Genomic DNA, 27,384 nt, shown 5'->3' with positions numbered 1-27,384 from the left:
TCATGTTTTTTAATGTAGCCAATGTGCATTCGTCCACGATTTAGATTTAAGAGATCTATATTTGTAAATTGACGTCCGATGAAAATGCTGCAGTATAGTTTGTTCCGCCGCTTCTTCTACACATGCGTTTTGGAAGTGGTAGTAGTAATAATTAGATTTAAGTGATGCGACGTCAATAAGTGATACCTTGTATCCAATTTTGAAAATAAATCTATTCTATTCTTACTCTATTGAGAAAGCAATGGAGTCGTCCCATTCTAAAGTTTTTTAAATAACTTGTTAATAAACGGACACAGTTACAGTATAACAAATTGCATTATCTTTGTTGCAGTGTATCTACGGATGCTACGTGCACTCCGCTATACTGCCGACCTTCCACCGTCGCTGCTATTGGCTGTTACAGGTAAATGTACGGTTTGTTTTCTGTGTATTTTTTTTTATATTCGCTTGTTTAGTTAGCTTGTGTGAAATCACATACATACATACAAATTATCACGTCTTGCGGGGTAGACAGAGCCAACAGTGTTGAAAAGAACGAAATGTTACGTTCAACATCTTTATAATGAAATTAAGATTCAAATATTGACAGGTTGCTAGCTTATCGCCTATCCCTTAGTCACCTTTAATGACATTTATGGGAAAGAGATATAGTGGTCCTACTTTTGAATTTCATCCTTATCACTTTCGCTTTACAATTTTTTTTGTAACATTTAATAGTATATTAATTGATTGTATTTAATTGTATCGTATCGTGTAGGCGATGAGATAGCAACCTGTCACTATATGAATCTCAACTGTATCATTAAGCCAAACAGCTGAAAGTGGCCTTTCAGTCTTTTCAAAACTGTTGACTCTGTCTACCTTGCAAGGAATATAGACGTGATTATATGTATGTACCTCTCTTTAAATAGATAAGCTTGTATAATCAACAAAAAGTAAGTACATAAAGCAATGAAACTAGTTTTTATTTTTAATAATATCACTAACTGTTAGGCACGCTGTAACACTGTAAGATCTTAATTTCTTGAGACATATATAAGATTTATCAGAAATCTGGTTTGATTTAAACCAGTCAGACGTTTCTCAGTTTATCAATGACATATACAGGATCAATACTAATCCAATTCCAGTTTCCAATTCAATTTACGACAAGCTTCAAAACACAAAATCCAGACTTATTCGCTTTTGGGTGCCCGCTAGTTAGAAATACCCACAAAATTGCACGCCAACATTTCTGATAAATATCCCGAATTTCTGATATTAATGGAAGTATGAGTTCCCGATTTATATGAAAGTCTTCAGCGGTCTCTAAGGCGAAGTTTTTATTGACGCCCGAACTGAGTTTCGGCTAAAATATTTTCGTTTGAATGCGAGTTTTTTATTAGTAATTCGCGAGCCAAGTTAGTTATGTGTGTGTTGGGTTATTTTAAAGTTATGAACTGCTGCTTATAAAGGGATTAAGTGCTCGCGTAGTGCTTTTAAGTAAGAAAAAGATAAAAGAACGCTTTTGTTTTTAAGGTTCAAGCTGAGGTTTTATATGTTGGGCATGTTTAACAATAAATAAATACAACAGAAGGAAAAGAAAAGGGTTTGTTAAGATGGTTCGGTCATGTGGAGAGGATGAATGAAAGCAGGTTGACTAAGCAGTTATACAAGGAGAGTGTGGAGGGAAAGGTCGGAGTGGGAAGGTTATCGGTAAGTAATTTTTATCGGGGCAATTTTCTCTTTTCTGCTCAGATATTAATTACTAGAGGCCGCCCGCGACTTCCGCATGGAAACCCTATCAATCCCGCGAGAACTCCGGGATAAGCCTACTTACATACAAAATTTCATCATGATCGGTTCAGTAGTTTTTGCTTGACAGAGTAACAAACATCCTGACATACTCACAAACTTTCGCATTTATAATATTAGTAGGATTTGTTAGTTAAACAGAAACAAGCAACATTTACAAAACTATTAGCTCGGGTGCATTATGAAGTGGTTTCAAATGCCATAGCTGCCGCAGCGTCGTAATTGAATTTCTGATTGTAACAGGTGGCGATTGGATGAATGTGTGGAAATATATTGGAGAAAACTCCCACTTTAGAATAGGACCAATCCATTTCTTACCAATGGATGACGTTAAAGGCGAATAAGGGACACGTTAGTAACTTGAGATTCTTCTCTGAGGCGATGGGCTAGCAACCTGTCATTATCTCAATTCTATCATTAGGCTTAACAGTTCAATGTTGCCTTTAAGATTCTCAAGACTGTTGGCTCTGTTTACCCCGCAAGGGATATATACGTGTTTAATGGATGAATGAATATTGACACTCATGTTTAGCTATATAGCCCATAGGAAAATCTGACTTCCGCAATCCAGAGTCATAGTCAAATTTGCGCGTTCTTCATCAGAGAGATGAAGATGTAACCCTGACCAAACGAAGAATAAGAAGAGCTCATAACAAAAAATTAAACCTAAGTTACCAAAAATGGACATAATGAGAGTCCAAAGAATAATAATATTGAAACTGGAATAAAAATATTGAAACCGTTTAGACTAGATTTTTTACGCTCCTGAGTCTGTCGCCAACCCGATTCATTCTAAGCACAAGTTACAAATTCAGAAGTTAACAATATTTCGGCAGGGCTGGCATCAAAAAGATTTTGATATCTACATACATGCTAAATTCGTTTGTTTGTTTTTAACATAACATAATATATAGAAAAAACAATATCTTTATGGTACAGGAAATTATCTGAATGTGGCACAAAAAGTACTGGAAATTTATATCGCAGCAAAAGCTCGCATAAAAGCTGAAATAATGTTTTAAAAAAAGGGAAATCGAATTATGGAAATAACAAACAAACAAGAACCAATTCATTACAATAACCGTTAAACACAATTAAAATCTAATTAAGAGTAATTTAATCCAACGGCAACAATTAATTTTAATAATTACGTACAACAATAACGTGTTAACTATGTGTTAATGAAAAACCACAACTATATAAAATACACATGTGACAACCCTGGCGGCCATTACATAAATAATGTCGCCATGTTTATTACGCCATTTTGAAGACAAATGGATAGTTATTACGGTGCACTCCGTTTTACATTCGCTCTTCGGCTCGGAAATTAAAATATTATTAGTTGTCTCTTTTGTATTGCTGTAAAAGACATTCATGGCGTAAAATAAATTGTAGTTTTTGATAGTTTAAATATAATTTTATTTTCCATAAATTTGTGGGTTGATTTACCTTGTAAATACCACGCTTTGTGGTGCGGTTCCCGTAGCATGGAATGTGCGACGCCGAATTATCGCGTTCTCTTGCAAGGGCTGCGTAGGTCAGACTGAAGTCGCTTCGTGTAAAAACCTGACTTATCCGATCCAGAACAATATTAAAAAGGTTTCCACGGGCTCTTCTCCAGAGAGATGCGGATGAACGAACAAGACTGTTTTGATATACTTTCTTGTATGATGATATATTGATGTAATCTACATTATAAACATTACATGCCCTGAATGTACGAGTATACCTACGAGTACGAGAAACTGAAACAAAAATTACTGTTAATACTTCTTCACAATGTTCATATTTTTAATTTCTTTCCATTAGTTAGTTCTCAGTAACATGTTCAGTAGGTTGTTATATAGGTACATGCATACATATAATCACGTCTTTATCTCTTAAGAGACAGACAGAGCCAATAGTATCTTTAAATATCTTTGTATTTATGTCTTTGTAAGTTTTATCTTTGGAACAAAACAAGCCATTAAAAATGTAAATGCATTATGAAAACTTAATGTTTACATATTTTACTCGTTATTAGTTTGGTTTACTGCAGCGTTGAAAATAATAGGCTGAACTTCGTTTTTATTGTTTACTCAATTGCCTGTGTTCACAAATAAAAATGGCAACTTTGAATTTATGATATTGCTTACAGGGTGTAAGGGTTATTGGACCCTGATCTCTTTAGTTTTAACCTTCAAGCGACTATTCCATGATATAGTTTGAGCGTTTATTTTCAATAGCACTTTAGAAATTTTGATGCACCAATATGATAGCTTATATATTTGCTTATTTATTGATCTCTCTCTCATCTTTATTCATATAGCCGCTGGTTTAGCACAACCCTTTAATAGTTAACTTCGCCAAAATCTTGATGGAGAATCTCGTCCATTTTATATCATTCGATGATTCGATTCGATGACGATTCCGATAAGTGGATGATGCTCTTATGGCGAGGGAAATATTAAGAACCTGGGGGTTCTGAAACTATTATGATGATACAAAATGGATGAGATTCTCCACCAAGGTTTTGGAAAAGTTAACCATTATAGGATTATGCTAATCCAGCGGCTAAATTAATTAAGATGAGAAAGAGATCAATAAATGAACATCAATTATGAACCTGGGGGTTTGTAATGGTTCCCTCGCCATAAGAGCGCCGCTTTTTTTCACGTGAATTAATTTTGCTTGCTGGATGCTAGATCTTTTGTACATGTTAACTCACCTTAAATCGATAAGCTTGTTTAGTCAACAAAAAGTTAGTTTTAAAATATCACTACCTATTAGCCACACTGAAACAAACGCAATAAAAGCATCGCTTCGTTATGACGCCATCTTTAACCAATTTTTTTCACGCGAATTAATTTCACTTGCCGGTTGCTAGATCTTTTGTATGTGCTGATCACTTGCAATTGCAAATTGCATCGGCGAGACGAACCAAGCTATGCGCAAGGGCACTCGCCTTTTCTCGAAATGTTTTGTCAATTTATTATTACACAACTACCTACACCTAAGTACATTTCTTAACCACGTAATTTTACACTTGAAGGACTTGCAGGATGTTAAGTCTATGAAACCGCTGATGATTTATCCATCTTCTTTCCAGAATCCCGACATAGTCCTGGTACACTACCTCAACGTGCCGTACCCAGATGACAACAAGTTGGCGACAGTGGCGCCAAGCTTGGCGTTGTGGGCGGACAAGAAAGAGTGGACGAAGGATGAACTCGTCAGCCAGCTTAAACCTATGTGTAAGTATACCATTTATATGTCTATTAATTATCTGCCGTTTGGACAGGACTTCGTGGACTTCGTTTATTTTGGAGATTATATACATAAGTAGATATTGTATCAAGTCCTTATGACTTAAGGCTTACACAAAAGTCACTGCACTTCGTCACTTAGTATCGAAAGACGTGAAAGGTTACGTTCATTTGGGCGGCTTAATTATGGTACCTACTCAGAAAGTGACAGGTTTGAAATTTAATTTTTCATAAAATCAGCATTAGACTATTTCACATGAATTTACTTCATCTTTGCATTTACAGATTTTGGTCAAACTTGCCACCATATACTTTCATAGATAAGTATAACTAGTTAATTTACGAAACTAATACATTATATCCTGATTTTATTTTATTTTTCAGTCTTCAGCGAAGATGAGCCGGACATCAACAACGAATTGGAAATATCGGTGAGCATCTATCATTATCTCCCTACATTTATTTTAATTGTCAAAGAGCATTCATGAAAATTCAAATCCAGGGCAAAATGTTTCAGACAGCGGAAACCGTCGAAGCCATCGTGGGTCAGCTGATGGAGAAACAACGAGCCGCAAGAGCTGCTGCATTGGCGCGGCAGCTCGAATGTGGATGTCCAGACTCAACTTGCCAAGACTCCAGAACATGTGCCCATCCGCTACGACGGATACAAGCAGCCAAGCCACCGCCCTCAGATCACCACGTGTCATCTACAACTGGACCTTCACCAAGACCCATGTCGCATCCTCCCAGGCAGTACACCAGAGACCACAGACCTTCCCCACAATCAGCTTCACCGTTATTATTGTCCCTCGGACAAATCCAAGGAGGCGGTGGTCTACTTATACTTAACGGAACTAGTAACACCGCCCAGCAACATTCGTCCTTAGTACCACCATTATCGGTCGCGTCGTTCGTATGCGAAGAACCCAGGGATAGGTATCGCCAGCAATATAAACCCACTTTTGTATTAAAAAGGGAGATACCAGATAGCCAGCCGTCTTCATGTCTTCATAACACTGATTCGTCTACATACGAAGTTGACACTCAGATTGAGGAGAAAGTAGATATTACCAGTTTTGATAGGAAAATTAAGGTGGAGCCGAGGAGTAGAAATCATATTGTGGCCAGTGCGCCTGCAACGCCTTCGCGGTATCCAGATTTAGTTGAAAGATTAGAGAGTAAAGTTCTGACAGATAACTGTGATGATACGTTAGTATTACTTGGTACGGATGGGCATTTAGGTTCAAGTGGTTTCTTCGACGAAACTTTAGAGTTATCTCATGAAGATATTCAGAAGACTTTGTCTGCGAATATGCCTAATTGTGAGTTAGACAGGAACGGTGTCCGAACTTCAAATACTGCTAATGTTATGGTATCTGGAATTGATACAATGGACTTTATAGAGAGTTGTGAGAATGTGGCATCACCCACTCAAGTGGTGGACGATAATGTGTTCGTGAATCTCGACGCTTTTGATATGTTAGGTGACTTCCCGGAATTGGAAGTCCTGGATCCTAGTTCTATTACAACGAATCCCGTAGTAAGTACACTCAATATATTCTTCAAACATTTTAATATAATTTTTAAAATTTTAGTTCAAGGTTGAATGAGTTCCAAAATGTTTTAACAACATTTTAGAATTTTTATACCTACCAGGATTCTTTCCATATCATGAAATGAAGTCATTTGGGATTCAAATACTATCTTCTGCAACAGGAAATCATCAAAATCTCATATCATCGGACATCTATAAAATAATCAATTGATCGAATCAAATTCTTTGCGTCGTCCTTTTGTTTACTTCCCCCGTTTCATTTCAGTTGTGCGAAAAATCACCACCAGAAGACGAGAAAATGCAGACTGACAGCAATAGCGAAGGAGCTCTAAGCATCACGGACTATTCTCCAGAATGGGCGTACCCAGAAGGTGGTGCTAAGGTTTTGATAGCCGGACCCTGGACGGAGAGTTCCGATCAGTATACGGTGTTATTTGACAACTTTCCAGTGCCATCAAAGTTGGTGCAGAATGGATTGTTGAGATGTTATTGCCCAGGTAAGATTTGTTTACCAATTAGTTTATTTACGTTAATGCATTTTGTTTTGGGTTTGTTCTATTGCCCTTTTTGCTGTATAATTATTACATACAGAGTACATACATACATATAATCACGTCTATATCCCTTACGGGTTAGACAGAGCCAACAGTCTTAAAAAGACTGATAGACCACGTTCAGCTGTTTGGCATAATGATAGAATTGAGATTCAAATAGTAAAATAAGTTGCTAGGCCATCGCCTAAAAAAAATCTCAAGTTTGTATTAGAATAGTTTTTTTAGAGTTTGCCGTCAGAAGGAAACGTTGTTGACTCATAAGACGTAAAATGATAAGGAAAAGTTATAAAGTTGACAAAATTTGATGCGTTTTCAAATTGACTTGACAATGCCATTGGTGGTTTTCATTATTTCTTTTCACTCTTCGACATAAAAAAATTCATGAAATAGTACTACGAATTTAATCATCAATGTAATGTCAACTTGCAGCCCACGAAGCAGGATTAGCGGCTCTCCAAGTAGCCCGAGGTGGTCGTGTAGTATCAGATACAGTCGCCTTCGAGTACAAAGCTGGTCCAGCACCAGCTCCATCGTCTCCCGCTTCAGCGCCGTTACCGTCACTAGATTTCAGAAGATTCTCGCTTCTTCAGCGGTTGCAGCGGCTTCACGGAAGATTGCAGGTGAAGATTGAACCTATGGATGATAGTAACCAGGTGAGTATTTTTTAAATCATGGCATACTAAAAATATATTTCTGCTTATTTTTTACCGATAAAAGTAATCCGATGTCCATGCTTACTTACCTACTTCAACCAATTCTGTGTGTACCCCTTTAAATATTCAACTCATCATAGGCGGGTGACTACGGGAGGCTTTCCCGTTGGAAAGGAATAAGGGAAGAACAAAATTCACCATAGATTTTTTTAGTTAATATGAGTAAATGTTTGGTTACCTGAAACGTACCCAATAAATCTAACTACCTATATTAGAAACAATTTATCACAGATGTTACTACAATGCAGTTATTGGCAACGTTTTTGTTTAATTTAACTAATTCGACAAAATCATTTCTTGCGACTTTCAGATTGAAGACGTCCAACTATACTCAAACCCGAAGTTCGAAGAACGCCTTGTATCTTTCTGCCAATCTTTAAGTGCTCGATCTGCTGGAAATTCTGAAGGTTTTACCACGGAACCTGGAGAAGATGGTTCTACTATACTCCACCTGGCGGCAGCACTGGGCTATACAAAGTTGACTACAGCGCTTCTGAGGTGGAGACAAGATGATAGCAGTCTGGCATTGGAGAAAGAAGTCAATTTGGGAGCGAGGGACTGTGAGAACTGCACTCCTCTGGTAATTTTAATTTCAATTATGCTTTTATATATTATTTACTTAAAAATGCCATTAGGAACAAATCTAAAATTGCCCAACTCCAAATACATGAGGATATTGGTGTACTTTTTATTTTATAGTGCTCGTTTTTTGCTACGATAAGTTCTTCCAAAAGTTATGTAAAACTGATTATTTTTCGTTTTTCTTCATCATTCATTGGATTTGTTTACATATTATTATTTCTGGTTTCCTAACAGGTTGTTAGTCAATATCCGTTCCGATTAAAACCTTGGGATTCCTCTTGTAGGCGATGGGCTAACAAATTGCCACTATTTGCATCTCAATTCCATCAAATTGCCATACAGCTGGACGTGGCCTTTCAGTTTTTTCTAGATTATTGGCTCTATCTACCCCGCAAGGGATTTAGACGTGATAGTATGTATGTACGTTAAATCTTCAATGCTTATATGTATGCTTCATATAATCTCTTTCAATTTCAGATGGTAGCAAGCGCCGCAGGTCACCTCGAAACAGCTGTAGTGTTGGCTCGGTGGAGCGCCGGCACCCGCAGCGAGGCCGGCGCGCGGCAGGCCTCGGCTGCGGCCTTGAGAGCTGGTCACACAAGACTAGCAGCTTTGTTAGATAGGATACACCCGCCTCCTAAAGATGGAGTGTTCCTTAGGCCTCACAGGTTTGTCAATTTGTTTTGTCACTCCGATTCCGAATAGCCATCTCCGACTTAGTCATCACAGTTTAAGGTCTGCTAGAGACAGAAAGTGACTGATAATTAACACACTGTGAATAAGCAATCGTGTTTCGGCTGCAGCCTTGAGATTTGGTCAAACAAGACTAGCTGCTTTGTTAGAAAGGATACATTCATTTCCCGAAAGATGGAGTGTTCCTTGGGCCTCACAGTTTAGTCAAACTTCTTTTAGTTCGGTTCTTTATCCTACTTATAAACGCTATTGGCTTTGTCACTGGACATCCTAAAAGATATCCTTCCAAAGTCAGGCAGGTAAAACCTTTGCTAAAACTAAGTATCGCTATGGCGGTTCTCAGACCTTTTGAATGAAATTACACGTTGTGATAAGAGTAAAATGTTCATATTTAAATTATTAATAATGAAAAATATTACACGTTTAATAAGTTTGTCATATTCGTTTACATACAATCACAGAGTTTTGATTTTTTCTTTCCAGTTTATCTCAAAAAGGGCGAGCTGGAAGCTTGGAAAGCAACCTTGTGAAGCGACCCTCAATAGATAGTGGCATCAATATGGCCGACGCCTTCAGGTCCAGTTCAGCTATTGACAAGTCCGAGACTAGTTCAGCCAGGTACGAACTTATACTCCATAAAATAAAGCTTGATTTCTGTGAAATAAGGATAGAACGATTATATATGAAGTAAGAGCGAAAAAGATAGAATTTAAAATGAAGGTATGTATTTAACACCTGTCACAGAGATACTAAATCACTAAAACCAGGAAGAAGAAGAAGAAGACAGGGATCAACTAATATTTGACAATACATCGATAGATCGATGAGAGGTGGACTTATAGTCCTCAAGGACGCAGCTTGAGAGAACGCTAGGATAATTATGATACTCAATAATGTTTTCTACACTTACTGTTTCAGGTGGGAACGAAGTATGTCCCTGCCTTTAGACTCGGACAATTCTGAAGACAGCCTTGGGGATTCTAAAGTCGGTCGACGTATGGACCTCGCCCTTTGTAAGTCCCCATTCAGATAAGTCTCACTATAGAGTTCAGTTTTCATTTGCGGATGATTATTTATTTATCGGCACGGCGCCTAAATTTTGAGGGTTCGAAGGTTTTCTTGCTGCTCGCTTTGGAAACAGGACAATGGAAACGGTTCCGGCGTTGGTTTTTCGGTAATACAGTAGGGTCTTTCTTAATGGCTTCATAAGAAACTTCCTCAATTGTAAGTTACCTCTGAAATGGAAGAAAGTGGTTGTTTTAAAGTAATGTGTCGAATTTTAAAAGTGCTTCCTTACTCGGTTATTTCAATAAAAGTACTTGAGAGAATAGCAACATTACAAAAAAAATAAAACAAAGCTTTCATAATATCAAACATTAAACATGAATAAGACAACAAAATAATCATACGATCTAAACCAAGAACTGAATAGGTTCACCCAAGTGTTGGCCTCAAACTATGCGATCGTCTATATAGATGAATAGCCATTGAGGGAGACCCGCTTGCATTCGGTACTGTCCAGGCGAGACGGCGTGGCGGCGCGCGGCGAGCCCGCTCATTGACGTGGAGGCGCTCTCCGACTGCAGCCCCGCGCCCTCGCCGCCCCCGCAGCCTAAGAAAGGTCAGTCACGAAACGGTATAGACGGCAAGGTGCTAAATTTTGACCTGAGGATTGATTCGGAGTTATATTGAAAAGGAATGAACAATAAAGTATTTACTTAATTACTTACCTGGATTTGGAATTGAATCACCTAAAATTAAAGAAAAATAAGAATTCTGATGTACTTAAACAAAAGTGATTTGGATTCACCTCAAATTTGAGAAAATCACAAATATTATTTAATCACAATGAAAATAAGCAATATAAAGTTGAGAACTACGAGAGAAATTTAAGTTGTCAGATTTAATCTGAAACTGAAAATCGTTAATGATATTTGAAAATTGTCCACATATACTATATATAATAAAGACAAAATTGTAATAAATATTTGAATGCAAGCGATAGTGATCAAAATGAATCTTTATGTTAATAGTACTGATCAAATTAATCAGACAATTCCTTCAATCCAATTGGCGAATATTTTCACGAAGACTGATCTATACCATTTCGATTCGCAGCTTTCCTCCGCTCCTACCTATCGATGTTGTGATTTGTAGTAGTTGCATCGCCTTTATGGCCGCTCGTTCTTCTTCTTCTAACATATCAATGTCTATATATCTCTGTCCCTCTCTGTTGCCAGACTGTAGACCTGAATCACTGTATGTCGTTAGACCACTTGTAGATTCTTCTGTATTTTGTATCCTATTATGAGCGGAGATTCCCAATGTTGGTGTAGTAGATCCTATTAAAGTTGAACCGACTTTTATATTAAAAAGATTTTCGATTCTAATAAAGTTCGGTTTGACTTTCTCGATGTTGTCCTTCGATGTCGCTTTCAATGGTTCGTATTGGTCTATCCACTATCACTTTACCTTCAGACACGTTTCAACAGATTCTCTTACCTCTTCAACCTCGACACTTCAAGATTTCGTTGTCAAATGTCAGAACACTCCATCGACAAGTACCTATACGAGACAAGTCACACTGCATGTTGGCTAGTCTGCTTGCATGTCTATATATATTATGGAGCTTTTTATGTGTAGTTTCAGATTAATTGTTCACAGGTATCTTATGTTCTTAAAAAATATCTAATTGTTAAATTGTATTGGTAACATAATGATTTCATATATTATTAAAAATTGTGATCTATATGATTTTTTTATATTACACAATCTGTTTATTTCTAAATTATTATTGAATAAGTACTAATATTTAGAATGGCTCTTATTGTGATTTACCTTACCTGTTCAAAACGAATTGTATGTTTAATCTTAAAAATATTAGGGAGATACTGCAATTCAACATAACACTATTCTTTTACTTTGTTTTTGTTACTTCAAACACATTCTATTGTTCAAATTCGTTTAAGTTAATGCGTTTCAAACGATCCGCATTTTAAATTAATATATGACTTGTAAGATAAAATTGTTTTCTGTTCAAATGTAAAATATTTTAAACAAACCTAACCGGTTTCTTCAGTAGTAGTGCCAAAATATAAAAAATAAATACATATACTTAATAGAATTATTTAAGTGGTATTAAAAAGTGTTTTTGAGGTTACTAAACAAGTAATATATGTGCACCAAAATTCCACTTCACGAATATATTTCAGGGGAGCAGGATGACCGCGTGTTCACATTGGCTGAGCAGATCATAGCTGCAATGCCTGATAGGATAAAGGTAATTCATTTGATGTCGATTCAGAATATACTCGTAATCTTCTCATATATTTTTGTCCTCTTGAGGAAATTTAACTATGAATTTATCAGTTTTTTCTTGTTGATTAAACACTTAAACACGTCGATATCCCTTGCGGGATAGACAGAGCCAACAGTCTTGAAAAGACTGAAAGAATAGTGACAGGTTGTTAGCCTATCGCCTAAAAGAAGAATCCCAAGTTTATAAGCTTATCCCTTAGTTTTCTTTTACGACATCCATGTTAAAGATTTGGGGTGGTTTTATTCTAATAGTTTAGAGACCATATGGCATAGCAAAAGTTGAATAATTTTAAGAAGATTAGTAGTCCTATTCCTACACAGCACTATATTAGTGCCGGGAACAACACAGCTCCTAATGAACAGTGTACCAAAATTTGTTATTCTGTTCTACGTTCCTTTAGAATGAGAGTTCATCATTACTGTCGGGCCTCGACGGCGGCTCAGCGGGCGGTGAAGACACCCTCATGGTCCCTTTGCTTGATGACAGCTCGACCTTCCACGCTGAGTTCAGTTTTGAGTTCTGCGACAATACCTACAGGTAATAATTGCTTTTTGTGGTGAGGGTTAACAATGTTAGAGAATTTTTACATGAAGCTTATTAGAGGTCACTATGTTCAGGTTAATGTTCCACTGTGAAGATGCGAAGGTCAAAATCTGATTTGCCCACTCTTGAACTCTGAGGTTCTCTTCTTTGGCGGCCTCTAGGTCAGCGGTAGTGCGCTTGTTTTTTTACATTGTAATTATTCCGGTTCGAATCCATCGATATCCAGCGTAAAATTCTAAACAGTTCGACCAATTACAGACGATCTTTCAATTTTAAATAACACACAGTTCTCAAATTGGTCGATGTATATAGATAGATAATGATAGAAAACGTTCACATCGTGGTTCATCATCATTTCATACATTGTACTCATAATTTTACTTACTGATACATTTTTTACCAGGTATTGTGGTGGTTCCACGCCGTGTTCATCAGGATCAGTGTCACCAGGTTCAGCTTTATCCCCACCACCGCCGTCCCCGAGACCGACGACAGCAGCGCCATCTGCGACTTTACAGGAGTTTTTGAACGCAACACATTTTTCCAATCTCACGCTGAATGGTGGGTATAATTATTATGTCTCTAAATAAGATAAGATTTCCAAAAAAAAGTTTAAATGTTGATGGTACCTGGTAACCTTGATGCCAATGATAAAATTAATAAAGAAATCAGAACTGGAGTTCAGAACATACTGTAGCGGGAGGGATGATTCGGCTCGACCGCCACCAAAGGGAAGATCTTCCGCCAGGCTAGGTGTTATGCCTGGGGAACCGCGGCTCCGACGTTGTATATAAAGCTCCAATCCGTGAAATCTTTGCTTGCGCGATTTAGGTTTTTCGCTGTTTTTGATTGATAGCTTCGCGTAATTATATTTTTTATTCTTGTGACTTGTAGCGTACTTATAGATTTCGCCACAATACAACTTACATACATACATATAATTACGTCTATATCTTCAACAGGCAAAGGTACAAGGTGAACAGTATTTTTGACTAGAGTACTAATAATTCTACATTCATCCATAACGTCTGGCTCTGGTTTTGATCTAGAAAATATTTGATAGATTTACTGAAGATCAACTTTAAGAGCTTATATAAGCTTTTGTCCATCACAACTGCAATAGATTTAACGCGAGTCTTCACCGCTTCTCGAGACCGCTACAACACTATGAAATTTAACTTTTGGTCATAAACAAAAGCATACTTCAATTGCATTTTTCATCAGATCGAGAACAACGCGAGTTGTACTCCGCAGCCATCACGATACAAAAAGCGTACAGGCAGTACCGCGGGCGGCAGCTACAGAGGCGGGCTGCGGCCGCTGCTATAACCATACAGAATTGCTACAGGCGATACAAACAGGTATTATTCCAGATCTTCATATTTACCCTTTCGGATGTTGCGACCATTTATTATGTATTAGTAGACATACTAACTTAAACATCTTTATGTTTAAGTTTTAACTTTATGTTTAGATTTAAAGTTGTAATGTGATACTAAGTAGGTACCTTTGTACCTACTTAGTAACACATTACAATTTTAAATCTAACTAACTTCATTCTAAGTTCTGCTCCAGACTGAAGTTTTTGTAAGAAAACATGTTAGGGTGAAGCTTGAACTTAGAAATATCCTGCCTTTACAGTGTCTTTCGCCAGATTACAGCACACCTTCTACATTTAAGATGTCTCTTATCAATTTTATAACTCTCTCTCTCTCTCTCATCTCTGCGTGTCACCCTCCACAGCGGCCCGTGGTCGCTGCTATCACCATACAGAATCTATAATATAAAAATTAATCGCAAAATGTGTTGGTAAGCGCATAACTCAACAAAGCCTGGACCAATTTTGCAATTTTTTTTTAAATGTTCGTTGAAGTTCGAGGATGGTTTTTACATCGAGAAAAATTCGAATAATTGCAGTAAAAACTCTAAAATAAAACCCTTTTCTTTTTCCCATACAAACGTTTTCTAACTAAAATGTAGAGTCAATTTGAGCATTATTGCTTTTGTATAAAGTTCACGCCCTGACAACAAGGTGACGGTTCTGTTCAGCAGAATTTTTTACCTTGATTATAAATAAGTTAAGAACATAAACTGCTATTACAAGTCTTTTTCACAGAACGAAGTCTGTCGGGTCCGCTAGTTGCTAATAAAAAATAATGACATCGAAATTTTAAATATTTACAACTGAAACCTTTAATATAATTAGAGTATATTCTTATCTACCATTTGTCTCTTATCTTTTTTTTCCGTCCCTGGTTTCATTATGTGGGGTCAGGTCTCCTCACTTTTCGGCAGCAAGACGTTCATTTGTCTCTTATTAAAAAACCAGCGTAATAAGACAACGGATCTGTCCACAGTTCGCGTACCTGAAGCAGATGCATGCGGCAGCCACGGTGATTCAACGGGGGTACCGTTCCATGCGGGCCAGGAGGATGGATGTCTCCAACACCACACCAATCAAGTAGATTATTATTTGATATTTTTACTGTATTTATCTCAATAATGAGGACACTGACTGTTTGACTGGCACATTAAAGCTTGGCCGCTCGTTCAAGAGATTTGAAGTACCGTGGTCTTGGGGAAATGTTTCTGAAAATATTTTTTTTTATAAAATGTCTTTATAAAGTTCTTTCCACTTGCCACGATCATAAGTCTCTTCTTGCAAGCTCGTCCGTTTCGGTTACTCAGTTACTCTTAAACTAACCTTTGCCCGAATGTCCGATTTGATCAAGGTACATTAGTCTAGTCTTTCACACTTTCTTCGTATATTTGCTTAGTCAACATCCATTTAATTTTCAAATTAGTACACATTGGTTTTTTTTTGTTTATTATTGTTAATTTAGTTTATTATTCTTGTTTATTATTTCTCAGGAGGACATATTCCCAACGTCGACAAAACCAGGCCGCCAGGAAAATCCAGCAATTCATGAGACAGACCAAAATCAAGTAAGTCATAAGATGACTCTTCATTAATCGGGAGCTAAACTTGGAGCACCGCTAGGAGTTGTTCTTGGTCCTTTGCTTCTTTTATAATAAAAATATGAGCAATCTCTAATAATGTATTAATTAAACTGATTACTAAACGGCTTTTTGGGCAACATTAATTCACATAATTTTGTCCACCAAACGTATGCCTCAAGTCTTACGATCGACCTAAAATTCAGTATTCATACTTACAACTCACACATATTATATATAGGATGCGCTAAACAGGATTTTCCGAAATTTCCTCTGGAAAGGAAGCTTACTGATTTTTAGTAAATACATAAAAATATCAACCAATAGTAATAGTAAAATGACTTGATTTTGTTAAATAAATACAAAAAATAAAGTTTGTAAAAAAATCATATATAAGTGAATATTTTTAACGTGAAGCTTTCATTTATTTAGTACCTAGTGGTAACTAAATAAATGAAAGCTTCACTAGACACACATAAAAAGATGGAATTAACGCGTTTAAAGTATCGGGAACCACACGGTACAATGATCAACACAATACAAAGTTCAACAATTCCAAAATAGATATTATCGCTCTCGCTCTTTTTTTAGAACGAAAATTTTGATAAAATTTGCATGATTTAAATCGCGTACTTACTGTTTATTCATTTATTACTGCATTTACGGCTAATTTTACGGTTTCTCGAAATAGGTATGAAAATTATTGGTTAAATATAAACTTTTCAATTTAAGTTACAAAGTTATTCTCTTTAACATCTCAAAGACGCCATATTTTGCGTTCACATCGGTGGAAAATTGATAAAAACGGACCAAAGAAAGTTTCCAAATTATAATAATGTGAGCCCGGCATACCGAAACTTCTGTTACCAAATTATATCTTCAGCTTCGCCGAATATTTTCGACTCATTTATCATCAATCAATACATATAATAAAAAAGTAAAAACAGTCTGTACATTGACTATATTTTCAAAAAAATAATTATTAACGATGAAGAAATGGTAACCGAGCATGAATTTGAAAAAAAAGTCTCTGTTTGTATGTTTGTTTGTACACGCTAATCTCCGGAACTGCTGAACGGATAAGAATGAAACATTTTTTGTTGTATAGATCTTATGCCTAGCCAACATATAGGGTATAATGCATTTTGGAATCTGGAACAGCTGATATCGAGCCATAAAAACTCAGCTAAACTATAAGAAATATCGAAATGACGTCTTAACAAAAGTTGTTCAACCTAATGAGCATTTTCTACTGTCGTATAAAAATCGAAGATCTGGAACCCCTGATGCAGAACCATTATAGACCAGCTAAATCATCCGAATTATGGAAAAGACGTCTTAACAAAAGTTGTTCAACTTGATAAGCATTGTCTTTTGGAAAAAGAAACACGGAGGATCATGTGATGTAAAAGACAAAGCGACCTACTCTGTAGTATGTAAATTAGTAAATTTTTTTAAATGTAATTACCTTAACCATATTTCGAATAACACGTGACTATATGTATTTATTTAAAGCTGAAGAGTTTGTTTGTTTGAACGCGCTAATCTCAGGAACTACTGATTCGAATTGAAAAAATATTTTTGCGTTGAAAAGACCATTTATCGAGGAAGGCCTTAGGTTATATAACATCACGTTGCACTATAAGAAGCAAAGCAATAATGGAATATGTGAAAAATATGGGAAAATTATTCATTCTTGAGGGCTTCAAAGATGCCCAAAATGACTATTCCACGCGGACGAAGTCGCGGGCACAACCAGTATATTTATAAAATGAAAAAACAATTAAAACGATAAAAAAAAACTTATTGGATGCATTGGCTTCGTTGCGGCGTATTGGAAAATGTTAATTTTAATTTATAGATTTTTTTCTTTTTTTAATCAAAATCAATTAACATCAACTTTTAATTAAATCTACAACTTATTCCAAAATCTATCGTACGATCAAAAGTAAACTGCTAAACTACGCAACGTTTTCATCAACGCCATCAATTTACAAATATAGATCTTCAATATCTAAATCCCCTATGGAACTTTATTCCAGCCTTCATTTATTTTAAGCGAGACGGTTCATATCTCGAGAGCAATCGTCATATTTTTCTTCCCATCTGTTACATTATGTTATAAACCCGGCCTAACATATTCTTTATTCTCCTTTTCCGGGTCTATTCACAGGAGGTTCCCTTTTGTCGGTGCACAAAAGACCCGCAATATTGCGTTCGGTCAAACAACTTACAATTGAAACCAGATGGATAAAAAGATTAAGCAAATATTTTTATGATTATATCTCTATTTTGTGCCGTGTGGTTCCCGGCACTAATACAGAAAAGAATAGGACCACTCCATCTCTTTCCCATGGATGTCGTAAATGGAGACTAAGGGATAGGCTTACAAACTTGGGATTATTTTTTAGGCGATGAGCTAGCAACCTGTCATACGTATCCTATCGTTACGAAAATCGAGGCTTGTAAATTAAACGTGTAACTAAATTAAAATTTTGAATATTAAGAGAGTTTTATAATGGTAATAGGTTCACTTCGAGAAATAAAAAAATGTCAGCTTCATTAGGTGCACTTGGAGGAAAACCTCATATTTTCATTCAATCTACAGTTTTATTCAACCATGGAAATACTATTTTAATCGGATATTTAAATTACTTTACGTCATTCACATCCGACGCATTATAACTCTGCAAATGCCTTTAAATATACACTTGAACAAAATGGACGCCGCATCCGGCGACAATAATGATGTTTTATCAAAAGGCGACCCTTAAAACTCCGATATCCTTGATTATAATAACAACGGAAAGTAGGGATAAAGACTTTTGGACAAACTTTCGGGAAGAAACTTTTGGGGGGATTTTAATATGAAAGTTTTGGATACTCTTAGGTATTTTAATGATACCTACGCGTTAGATGTGCGGAAAATATTTTGTTAGTAACGTAGTTTAGAAATCAGTTTAATTCAATAAATAGCTTTTGCTCCGAGATTCGGCTCCTCGTGAGAATATTCGAAGTCTTACAGTGGTAAACGGAAAGTTTCGATTATGCATTGCAATTGAATGAATTTGTTTTCTTCTTCTGCGTGACGTTGATACATACATAAAATTAACGGCCTCTGTGGTGTAGCGGTAGTACGATTGTCTGTAACAACGGAGGTCCCGGGTTCGAATCCCGGCCAGGGCATGATGAGAAAAGAACTTTTACTGATTGGCCTGGGTCTTGGATGTTTATCTATATAAGTATTTAGGTATTATAAAAAATAGTTTCGTTGAGTTAGTATCTCGTAGCACAAGTCTCGAACATACTTCGAGGCTAACTCAATCTGTGTAATTTGTCCTGTATATTTTTATTTTATTTATTGATGTACCGTATTGCTTTCATATAATTTTCGGGGGAATCCAAAGACTTTGCCCATCAGAACCCAGTAATTAACAAAGCTTACGGCGATTATTGCCTGAAATAGCAAGTCTAGTCACGTTTCAGTCTAAATGAGTTCTGTGTTTCGAGTTATTTCTTCATTTCGATTCTAATGGGTCAATTTTATGAAACGAACCATTGTTTATTTTGTCATATTTTTCTTAAAGGTCACAACTACACTGCGGAAGGGGATTTTTATGCAATGCTCATGTTTTGCCGTGTGGTTCCGGGCTCCAGTACAAAAAGAATAGGGCCACTCCATCTCGTTCCAATGTATGTCGTAAAAGGCGACTAAGGTATCCCTTACAAACTTGGGATTCTTTTTTAGGCGATGGGCTAGCAACCTGTCACTATTTGAATCTCAATTCTATAAGTAAGCCAAATAGTTGAGCGTGGCCTATCAAGTCTTTTCAAGACTGTTGGCTCTGTCTACCCCACAAGGGATATAGACGTGACTATATGTATGTATGTAAGTTCATGTTTTTAGTCAGAAATTGCTTTTCCTTCATGTGGTTCTCTTTGAATGAGGTCATTCCACTTATTTTCCTTGGAATGCGAAGGCACTTTATCTAATGCAGCTTTTACTATGATTTAATATTTAAGACTAGCTATGCCCGCAACTTTGTCCGCGTGGAATTTTTATTTTGGGCATCATTAAAGCACTCAAGGATGAATAAAATTTTCTCGTTTTTTCACATTTTCCATTTTTTCTTTGCTTCTTATAGTTGCAGCGTGGTGTTACATAGCCTAAAGCCTTCCTCGGTAATTAAGAATTATTCAATTCGAACCAGTAGTTCCTGAGATTAGCGCGTTCAAACAAACAAACTCTTCAGCTTTATAATATTAGTATAGATATATTCCTCTTAAAAAGGTTGCAAAGAAGAAGACGGGTGTTGCTTCGTATGTAACTGACTAACCATACCAGCCCGTAACGTTGCACGCGCGACGCCGCTATTATCGCGCGAAAAACTATCGCTATTTTAGCTATTTCGATTTATTATGACGCGAAACAAGACAGTGATAGTTTTTTGCGCAATAAAAATGGCGTCACGCGTGCAATGCAACGACGAAGACTTTTGATCATTGACAATGATCAGCAGTGGTACTAAAAAATTTGACTAGCAATATTATAAGTGTTTTTTTTTTACATTTAAGTGTTTGTTGTACATGCGTGTTTGTTTCAATAAATTTCTAGTTTTATTTGACTCTCTATCTTAAGTTGAATATATTTGTTTCACGCCTCAAGTACTTGGGAAGAATTCTCAACAAACGTAAGTTTCTAAAGTTAGAGACCATCAATCCAGATGCCCAACAACAGTTTAGAAGAAATCAACATTTTTAAAGTGATATTGATGGAATCGTAGTTCTTTTGAGAATAGGGTTTCAACCAAGGATATATTTGTGTTTATATGAAAGCGTTAAGGGATTTTTTTTATAAAAATTGCTAAAATATGCATGTAAAAAAAATGTTTGAAAGATTTCAAAGCAAAAAATTAAGTCATTGATGTACGTTATTTTTATCAAGATTATTGAAATAAAGTTGCATCATTAAAAAGTAAAGTTTTCGTAGCAAATATTGCTGAAGTTGAATCTGAAGAAGTCAAATAAGATGACTTTGGGTAATCATAAAACAATTTTTCTTTGGGAGCACTTAAAGCAGTTAATCGCCATACCTGATTAAGAAATCAGCCTTCTAGCAACAGCTACCGAAAACGCAGATACACCTTCGCAATATATAAAATTTAATGAAAAAAGTAGAGTACCAAAAGCGCAGATACACCTTCACATATTATATTTAATTTAATGAAAATAGTAGAGTAATCAAGAACTATGGAGTAATCAAGAATTGTAGGGTAATCAAGAATTGTAGGGTAATCAAAAATTGTAGGGTAATCAAGAATTGTAGGGTAATCAAAAATTGTAGGGTAATCAAAAATTGTAGGGTAATCAAGAATTGTAGAGTAATCCAACTGTCCTGGCAGGTTGCAGAGCGCGCGAGCAGAAAGCGGGAGGGGGGGCCGGCCATCGCCGGGTGCCCTCCAAAGCTCGTCGCAGCCCATCACCAGTACACCGCCCATTCGCAATAGGTAATCTTCTCTTCATATTTCCACACTATCAACTCGACATTTCCATTTTTCAATTAGGAACTATGGCGATAGTAAATTAAACCACAACGAGCAGTTAATAATATGTCCAGTTAATTATTTATTGCATGAATTATTCAGATTTATCGATAGCTTTTATGCTAAGATAAATTGTGAGAAGTGTGGTAACCTCGCTGAGTTTGTATAAAGTGCAAAATTTGACGCCACATAAGTTGGATAACGCCAAAAGGATAAATTGGATGCTTGATGATTTTCCTAAGACGAAAGAAAAATCATAGTGTCTTGAAATAATTTTGCTTTACTATCAATAGTCAATTTCAAGTTTTAAATGTCCAGTTAAGTTGTTAAGCTTATCGCACATACGTATAGTTAGTGCATCAATTCACAAAATTGTTACATCATTGTCATTGAAGTTTTGCACATTAATGTATTTATTGTAAAGTTTTATTTTCTTTTAGGATTGTCGATTATTTAGCGCCTGAATCGCCAATGAATGCAGACGAGGAGTTGCTCCTGGAACTGCTGTTCAATATGTGACCCATTACACCGCGCCATACAGTGTATTTTCAATATTATGTTTTAAGTTATTACCTAATTGTGTTGAAAAGTGTACAATTCTTTTTTAACATTCATCGTCACGTCTGTTTTCAAACAAACGATTTATTATAGCAATAATATATCTATAATGAGATTTACTGCATTCAGTAAACGCTATAAAATAGTAATTTGGTAAATAAAAACACATCATTGTTTATTATTAATTTTTCTGTAATTTCTCTTTTCAACATGTGTAAGGCAGCTTTCATGTGGTGTGTTTTTATTTACAGTCTCATCATCTTAACAAACACGAAACAGGTTTCTTCTTAGCGTTGTGAAATAACTCGGGCCTTGTCTATCAAATTTTAATGTTCATTAAAACTTAACCGTACTTCTATTAGGATTATCAAAATGAGAGTTTTGACTTCTAACGAAACGAAATTCAATTCTTGATCACTTTGTTTTTGTTGTCAACAATTCTCCTTAGAAATGACTTGTTTAGAGTTTGGATTTAAATTTTCCTTCATTTTAAACTCTTCAGGTCATAGACAGGGTTATATTTAGTATAAATTTTATCGTATTTGTATTATATTTTCATAATGTATTTTTGAGACATTTGTTTAGGACATTTATTGGATTAATATTTTTGAAAACTCTAAATTGAATATAAAGTAATTATTCTAGAAAAACAAAATTGGCAGATTTTTGATTAAAAAATTGTGAAAGAGTTCTTAAATTGAAGATCAAAAAAATTTTTGGCTGTTGATTTGATGTTATTTGTGTAATTGATTACAACAAAAAAATTGGGGCTTGTTGTATGTTTTGCTAGAGTTATAAGAAGGTCAAGTCAAAACTTGAATTCTAGATTCTATCGATGATTTTCACAATGGATTTTTAATTATGTAGGATAAGTACAAATTCAAATTATTAAAAGCCACTGTTCTGATAATGTAGATGCACCTAGCGTTAATTACAATAAACCCGACGAGCTGTGAGTATTTTGAGATTTTATCGTATTTAAGAAAGAATAAAAAGTAATAATGCCGTTATTATAGTTTGACTATTGGTCGAAAGAATAGGTTTCATTCCAGCCTAATAGGTTATCTTTTTAGTCTACGCAGTGAAGAGCCTTAGATATCATCGAACATGATCTAAATTTTCCTGTAGATTAGATATAATTCTAACAAAAGCTTCTCTTCGCCATTTTGTTTAACCAATCATGAATGTTGTTACGTTTTCGACTCTGTATCCTTTGAATGATTTTATTGTTATTTTCTTCACATCTAGTTCCTACTTCAATATTGAAATCTTTAACCAATTCCTACCTACTATCTACATTACTTTGTTAGTAGTTAATTTTAGTTTTAGGTCCTCGATAAAGCTAAATGCCATACTTACCTAGCGTTCATGAAAAAAAAGGTTGTGCACCACTTAAATATAGAAATAATTATTCCCTTTTCTGGATTCTCTGATATTTTAACGTAGTATAGAATTATAGTTAAGGTATTTAGAGTAAATAGCTTAACCAGGAGACGACGTACGGCCGTCGAAATATTTTCGATTAGTATTTTTATAAGGCAAAAGTTACGAGAGTTCGATTGCTTTGCTTGTGCAGGGCCGGAGATCAGAGTTATGTTTTTGTTGACTGAACTTACTTTTAGTTTTACCAAATTGAATTTACGATTTTTCTTTTCGATTGAATCTTGTTTCAAATGAGGATTTTTTTTATGTCTAATGTACATTCCTAATAATAATGATTTGTTACCTTTTCGGATTTTGAGAGGCCCAGTATTATATTGGAGTGAAGTCTGGTTTTCTCGTCATAATAAATACTTTTTTGTAGTTAGTGAGGACGTTTTATGAAAAACTTCAAAGCGATTTGATCATAGCGCTCGGCTGCATAACGATTTTTAATGGGCAAATTAAAAATAATTGTATGTGATTGTTTAAATGAAAACATTTATAATGTTGACAAAAATATTGTTATTATGTCGAGTGAACCAAGATGTGTGAGAAATAAAATGGGAAAGACATGCGACGTTGATTAAGAAAACCGTCCAGTTGTGGCGGCTTTTGCACCCTCTGGTGGCAAAATGGCAAAAGTCGCATTATGGATACAAGCGAATACACATTTTACTGTCAGTAATTTTAAAGTCGCGACTCGCTTGAACGGCAAGGGGCACCTGAGGGCGCGAACACATGTATATTTCATATTTTTGGATCGCTAATTTTAAGATGTTATATTTATATATGTATATGTAGTGAGGCGAATACGATACCAGTATTTCGAAATGTATTGCGCCAAAGTTTTGATGTATTAATTTTCCATAAAACGTTATTCTCCCATTTTTTCGTTCTATATAAACTGATATATTATAGTTCGTTTAGCTAGTGGTCATACGTGATTATATATATTTTTTTATAGCGTGCACGATTGCTTCGAGGCCGATTCGAGGAATTTAATATCTAAGAAATATTTTTAACTGTAACGCAGAAACCTCCGAATGCAATAATATTTTTGTGGTGGAGTTACTCAGATTTGTAAAGAGAGTATTTTATTATCCCCGCAATCGTCACAACCAGTTGTAGGACGCTTATAGTGCACACGTCACGGGTGCTGCTTTCATTGAAAAAAGCAAAATAATGTAGGGTAAAATAATTAAAAAAAACATTGTTTGACGATATTTTTTTTTTATTTTTCTTTTGATATTTTGTATTTCAATTATTTTAAAATTGATCATTTTTTTAATTGTAATTTTTGATTATTATATTGTTATAAGTACTGCCTTCTGAAAAATAATAGCAATAACGCCAACGTTTTTAATAAAAAGCAATAAAAGTGATAAAAAATATATAAATACGAAAAGAAAACAGCACAGTGACGTAAAGCGTTAGTATTTGACCACAGCTAAAAGATATAGTGCACTAGACGTAGTATAGTTAGATGAATTACTACATATATGAAATAATAAATTCTTAAAATCTATACATAGAATTTAAAATTTAAAGTTTAACTAATACTTTTTATTATTACATTGTAAGATGCTTGTTCACACGTTTTAACTTCATATTTAGTAAGTATTTAAGACTAAAATGATAGAAATATAAACCAAAGGTATTGGAGTGAGTCCTAGGGGGTTAAATGGATGAGGAGTTTTGGGTAGGCTGTAATATGTTGAAAAATCGCCAAAGGCACATTTTTTTTATAATTGTGATAAAAATATTTAATTTCATTTATTATATGTATAATTTGTAAGATAGTTACTTATAGAAAAATATTTTCTTTGACAGCATGTTATTTGAATGCTTGCTTAGTACGTTATGTACGTGAAAAGTATTTTATTTTTATTAAAAATGAGCCTGCCTAAAATATATTGCATATCAATTTAGATTATTATAAATTGAAAGATTATAAAATCAGTCTTTTTTTTTATTTAAAAAAATGCTAGACGTAAACTTTATTGTTAATAGATGGTTTGATTTTAAATTTAATTATTTCATTAAATATTTTATTTGGTAAAACTAGTCGTGCAATAAATCATTAGTACCAAAGATAATTTAAGGTAATCAAAATATTTTCATTAGTTTTTTTTTAATTGTTGCTTTGCGCTTATGACTAGTATAAATGAATTTAGACTTATTGCTATAAACTTTTTTATATTCTAGTACTTATACATTCACAATACACAGTGTATAAACTTGTTTTGTTAATAGACATATTTGTTTAATGCGAATTGTAAGCGTTATATTTCATTAATTAGCATGTGTAAGAATTGTTACGTACTGCCAGTTAAAAGGTTTTTAAAACACCAATTTCAGGAGGACGCTTGAACGAAAGGCTTGTGAAATGTCCAAAATTTATGAATGATTAAATTGTTTAAATTGTAATAAAATTCGTGTAAAATGTCAGTATATTTCCTGTTTATAAATGCACCTAAATTAAAAATAAAAATTGCAGAAAAAATATTGAGTTTTGCAAAAAAAAGTTTCACCACTTTTTCAATCTTTTGTAAAATATCTTGCATTCTATTCTTCATTCGAATCTTCAAATTTTTGAAATTTAGAAATGCATTGGTATTATCCTTTACGTGGTGAACTAAATTAATTATAACAACAAAATGCACATTGGCCGACTGAATCATATAAGTCAATTGATGTCGTTACGATAATTACACGATTTTCTGTCAAGTAATTTGACAAAATTTTAAATGGTTAGTTAATTAGTGTAGAGTTTACTACCTCATTCCCTATTTTTAAAATTATTTCTATTAATTACTCTCATTATTATATTTTTCATTATCTAATATTTAAATGGAAAAATGTTATTAATTTATGGGAACTCACGGTCAAATTTTTTTAATTATGTACCTGTACGTACTCCTGAGTCATCATGTCATCATGAGAACTTGGACAGATCTGAGAACATCTTCAGATATTATAAACGTTGTGATTATTGCAAAACTCGTTTTCAATATAATTTCCATAGTAATTTTAAATCAAAAGTAGTAACTGAAGTTGTAAAATACAATTTGATTTACCAAAAAAAAAAAATTATTCATTATCATTTATCAGTTATCATTTTATGAATGTGTATGTATGAAGGAAGTATGCAGAGATCGTGGCAAGTGGAAAGATGTAGTCTCTGCCTACCCCTCCGGGAAGAGGGCGTGATTTTATGTATGTATGTATGAATCATTTATCAGTTTGTCACACAGGCGATATAACAATATATTAAATTTGATTCAGTTAATTTTGACCGCAATTACGAGTTATAAATACAAATGAAAAATTCAGTTCAATTGTACATATTTTAGTTACATATTTATTTAAGCAAAATTTCAATTTCTTACGCTAATTAACTAAACCATAACAAAATTACAAGAGTATGTGATGAAAAGAAATTTGTTACCAAAATGTACCTTAGTACAGTGAAATAAGTATTACATTCCTTTGTTTAGTTTTTATATATATATATATAAATTTGTACACAGATGACGGCCATATAAGAATGTTAGACAATGCGTCTATTGGATAAGTGTACCTTTAAAAGATATATAAATCTTCCTTTGTAACTATTATAATCTATAACACTACAAAATTGTGATTCAAAGCAATTTAAAATATTACTGCTGATTATACAAGCTGTTTTATTTATTTACCCTACATTCCAATTGAGCTAATTTTGAATAAGCCTCGTGCCGTCTGGTTCCCGGCACCAATAAAAAGCTAGACAGGGCCAATAGTCTTGAAAAGTCTGAAGGGACACAAATAATGGCAGGTTGACAGCTAGACCAGTGCCGTGTGGTTCCCGGCACCAATACAAAAAAGTATAGGACCACGCCATCTCGTTCCCATGTATGTCG

At 34.9% G+C, this 27,384-nt stretch overlaps 1 protein-coding gene across 1 annotated transcript in view; it reads left to right on the top strand.

The window, feature by feature from the left end:
• Nucleotides 1–27,162, top strand: part of LOC106137175 (calmodulin-binding transcription activator 2) — a 128,214-nt gene extending 101,052 nt beyond the window's left edge. The window contains exons 5-22 of the mRNA XM_013337960.2: nt 332–403; nt 4,886–5,030; nt 5,427–5,473; nt 5,545–6,582; nt 6,863–7,094; nt 7,581–7,804; nt 8,175–8,444; nt 8,924–9,114; nt 9,623–9,757; nt 10,058–10,152; nt 12,352–12,419; nt 12,859–12,995; nt 13,405–13,562; nt 14,226–14,362; nt 15,359–15,462; nt 15,873–15,947; nt 21,362–21,466; nt 21,943–27,162. Coding sequence (XP_013193414.1) covers nt 332–403; nt 4,886–5,030; nt 5,427–5,473; nt 5,545–6,582; nt 6,863–7,094; nt 7,581–7,804; nt 8,175–8,444; nt 8,924–9,114; nt 9,623–9,757; nt 10,058–10,152; nt 12,352–12,419; nt 12,859–12,995; nt 13,405–13,562; nt 14,226–14,362; nt 15,359–15,462; nt 15,873–15,947; nt 21,362–21,466; nt 21,943–22,021 — 3,312 coding nt within the window. The 3' untranslated portion in view covers nt 22,022–27,162. The remainder of the gene's footprint in view (nt 1–331; nt 404–4,885; nt 5,031–5,426; nt 5,474–5,544; nt 6,583–6,862; nt 7,095–7,580; nt 7,805–8,174; nt 8,445–8,923; nt 9,115–9,622; nt 9,758–10,057; nt 10,153–12,351; nt 12,420–12,858; nt 12,996–13,404; nt 13,563–14,225; nt 14,363–15,358; nt 15,463–15,872; nt 15,948–21,361; nt 21,467–21,942) is intronic.
• Nucleotides 27,163–27,384: the final 222 nt, after the last annotated feature.

The sequence above is a fragment of the Amyelois transitella genome, chromosome 13 (genome assembly GCF_032362555.1).
Source record: "Amyelois transitella isolate CPQ chromosome 13, ilAmyTran1.1, whole genome shotgun sequence".
Lineage (NCBI taxonomy): Eukaryota > Metazoa > Arthropoda > Insecta > Lepidoptera > Pyralidae > Amyelois > Amyelois transitella.
Note: the sequence above shows the minus strand (reverse complement) of the source record. Positions and strands in the feature narration are given on the sequence as shown.